We start from the raw sequence: 3,974 nt of genomic DNA, 5'->3' as shown, positions 1-3,974 counted from the left end.
GCCTAAAAACACCAACCGGTCCAATCCGCGGTTGAACATTACGAGTCCATTTTCGCTCAATATAAAAACCGGGTATCCGCGTTGCGGGTTAAACGGATTGCGGGTTAATCGGGTGGTTACATCCGGGTTGAATCATTGTTTGGGCCATTCAAATTTTTTTGGGCCATTCAATTTTTTTTAGCCATTCAATTTTTTTGACCCAATAACATATTTATCAAAATAACTATTTTTTTTTTTATTTCTTAGCAAAGTAGTAGTTTATTATCCAATATAAGACCACTTTTGAGCCATTTAAAGATAAAATTTATACTCATTTTTTTTAAAATTGGGCTACTAACTTTCACATAACATACACTTATATTCCTATAATGCAACAACTTACAACTACAACAATTCAGTTTACAACTACATTCACATAACATACAAATACAACAACTTACAACTAAAAGTTTTCCACACTCTTGTTTTTTAAATCCAACATATTATAGCTAAAAGTTTAACACAATCATTGTTTTTCAAGTCGAACAGATTATAACAGGTTATTTTTTCAACAACTCAAGTACATTCACATAATATTAATATTAATACATTCACATATCAACTTAGTTTTTCACAGCAACATATTATAACAGCTTAGTTTTTCAACAACAGATGATCACAGCCTAGTTTTTCAACAACAAATTATCGCCTAGTTTTTCAACAACAGATTATCACAACCAAGTTTTTCAACAATAGATTGTCACAACCTAGTTATTCAACAATAGATTATAACAACTTAGTTTTTCAACTACATTCACATAACACTAAAGTCTAATATTAATACACACTTCTTGGAAAATATTGATAGTTTTAATTGACTCTATGACAATACAATTATCAATATATATTTCCAATTTGTTCCCATTGCCAACCTAAAAAATTAGAGCAAAAATTAGTATCCAATAACCAATGTAAAAATATGTTGTTGATGTGTACCATAGAAAAAATAATTCAATACATGTTTGCAATCAAGATCAAAAAATTCCAGACTTGATAATGCCAAACTAAGAAATTCCAGACTTGATAGCAGCCTAGTTTGAATAAAAAATAATGCAATCACCATTATTAGATCATTCATTTTGAATCAACAATAAGATCAAACTAAGAAATTAGGTTGACATACCAATATATGTTGTTCACAATAATATAAATTGTTGCTACTAACTTAGCTAATGTTAAATAAAGATTTAACACCAAGCAATCTGTAAGAACTCCTGCAACCTACAGAATCAATATTCATACTCAGTACTTTAATTTTATTAAAAATAAAATTCTAATAGTTCACAATGGACTTAAGATAAAAGGTAACATACATATGATAAAACACTTGTTTTTCTATGACTTGCAGCAAAATCAGTCTCAGAATCTAATGCACTAGCTGTTGGAAAATAAAAGGGTAATTATATAAGAATAACAAATTAATCTTATGTTCTTGCTTATGACAGAAATGCTAATATATGCTAACATATATCTATAACATGCAGTTTAGATTGCTAACAGAGTAACAGTTGTGTTGTAGCTACTTACAATTTTGGTTACTAACAATTTTTGGCAATTAAAATAACAATAAGATATAACAATAATAACTTACCAGGCATAACAACAGTTTATACAAATCTCAAAAACCTTGTGTTGATATTGTCATAGAGCCAAGTCAGTATTTGCCTTAAGATTGTGTGACTTCAAAAAATTCAAAAAAGTCTAAATCTGAAAAGTTTGGCAGAATTAGTTAGTACTAACACAATATTGACAAAATCATTTCAAATTAGTAACAATAAAAAGGAATATTACATACAATAATTTTATTCAACCACAACTAGGTGGCTGTGATGATGAGCCACCTGCAGTATTTGCCTTTCCAACTGACATTCCTTGAAACTCTGAAATAATTAACAAAATAATAAACATTAAACTATATTATGAACACATAAATATATTAGAAAGTTCAAACAGTTAAAAGATACACAAATTATTTTACCTTTAATAATTTCTTCAGAAATATCAACATCTTCACTAAGATTTAAGTCTTTGAAACAAGTGAGTGAAGGTTTTAGCCAATTCTGAGTGCAAATTAATGCTTCATCCATTTTTGGCTTTAAAGAGCTTCTAAAGGTTTCAATTACTCTCCCACCAGTACTAAAAGCACTTTCAGAAGCAACTGTAGACACCGGTATAGCCAAAATATCTTTGGCTATAAGAGATAAGATTGGGTACTGAGTTACGTTACATTTCCACCAAGCAAGAATATCAAAATTTTCACTCATCTTCACACACTTACTAGAATAATATCCCTCAAGTTCATTTTGTTGGTCAATTGAGTCTTTCTCTTTCAAATGGTCTTCAAAAGCTTGTATTCTGGCCATTTGTGAATTATGGGCAACAGCAATAGAGGTTTCATCATGGGAAGCACTGTCAACAACCATTGGAGTTGGTTGTGGTAAATTATTTTTTTTGTCATGGACTTTTTTATACCATTTGTACATTTTAGTTAGATCTTCTTTAATTAATGTGATCAATTCAATAGCCACCTCTGATTTAGTTGCATACATATCTTGAAAACACCACTCAACATATTTCAACTTATATTGTGGATAAAAAATTACCCCAAAATATAGCATCTTATTAATGTTTGCAATATTACCCCAATACTTATCATATTTTGCTAACATATCCTCAGCAACACTTGCAAAAATGGTGTTCAAATTCAAAAAGGCATTTTGCAGCTCACAATAGATTGTAGACAATTGGTGAAAAGCTGCATGTATACTCTTATGCTGTGAGGAGGAAAACACTCTAGTTGCCTCATAAAATAACTTCAAAAAAGTTGCAAACGCCCTAGCTATATCCCAATCATAACTAGTTGGGGGACTAACTTCTCCAAAGAAATCCTTATAACTTGACTCCTCAACTTCAAGCTTCCCAAAAGCTACTTGAAACTTCTCTGCAGCCTCAAGCATCAAGTAGGTTGAATTCCAATGAGTTGAAATATCAAGAGATAGCAATTTTTTACAAAATATTCCAGCTAACTGAACACATTCCCTAAACTTGGTAGCCATATGAGGTGAAGATTTTACAAATCTAACAACATTTCTAATGCTAGAGATTGCCAATTTTTTTTCTTTCAAGCCATCAGTTACAACTAAATTCAGAATATGAGCAGCACACCTCATGTGGAAGTGTTCCCCATCCCCCATCAAACCATCCATATTATTTATCTTTTTTTTCAAAAAAGCAACAACTACATCATTGGATGATGCATTATCAACGGTTATAGTTGACACATTTCGAATCCCCCAATCCTTTAAAACCTCTTCAATCTTCTTACCAACTGTGTCACCCTTATGATTTGGAATTACTGTGGAACTAATAATCCTTTTTTGATAATTCCAATCATTATCAACAAAGTGTGCCGTAAGGGTCAAGTAGTTAAGGTTTTGAATTGAAGTCCAACAATCTGTTGTAAGAGCTACCCTATTGCAATCAGACTTAAAAAAAGCTTTCAACCTTACCTTTTCCTCCATAAACAACTGAAAATTATTCCTAGCAACAGTTCGTCTAGACGGTATTGTAAATTGTGGCAGCAATGTTCTCAACATAAACTTAAATCCCTCACCTTCCACAACTTTGAATGGTTGTTCATCCAAAATCACAAAAATAGACAATGCCCTACGACAAGCTTGAAGGTTTAATTTACTACTTGTTGAAACCAAACCAGACCCTTCTACATTAGGAAATGTAAGAGTAGTTTGGGTGGGGTCATCAGATACAATCAAAGGTTTTTTGGCACATCTAGTAAGGTGGTAGTTGAGGTTAGAGGTGCCATGAGTTCGAGAGTCACACAAGTATATTTTGTGGCAGTATTTACATGCGGCAGATTGTACCTCCTCTTCACTAGAATTAATTTTGTTAAAGTGTTCCCAGCATTTAGAGGATTG

At 31.7% G+C, this 3,974-nt stretch overlaps 1 protein-coding gene across 1 annotated transcript in view; it reads right to left on the bottom strand.

The window, feature by feature from the left end:
• Positions 1 to 1,628: 1,628 nt before the first annotated feature.
• LOC140920718 (zinc finger BED domain-containing protein RICESLEEPER 2-like) overlaps positions 1,629 to 3,974 on the bottom strand; it is a 4,395-nt gene continuing 2,049 nt past the window's right edge. The window contains exons 4-5 of the mRNA XM_073369536.1: positions 1,835 to 3,937; positions 1,629 to 1,746 (exon numbers count right to left, since the gene is read on the bottom strand). Coding sequence (XP_073225637.1) covers positions 1,947 to 3,937 — 1,991 coding nt within the window. The 3' untranslated portion in view covers positions 1,629 to 1,746; positions 1,835 to 1,946. The remainder of the gene's footprint in view (positions 1,747 to 1,834; positions 3,938 to 3,974) is intronic.

Source organism: Cicer arietinum, chromosome 6, assembly GCF_000331145.2.
Source record: "Cicer arietinum cultivar CDC Frontier isolate Library 1 chromosome 6, Cicar.CDCFrontier_v2.0, whole genome shotgun sequence".
NCBI classification, from domain to species: domain Eukaryota; kingdom Viridiplantae; phylum Streptophyta; class Magnoliopsida; order Fabales; family Fabaceae; genus Cicer; species Cicer arietinum.
Note: the sequence above shows the minus strand (reverse complement) of the source record. Positions and strands in the feature narration are given on the sequence as shown.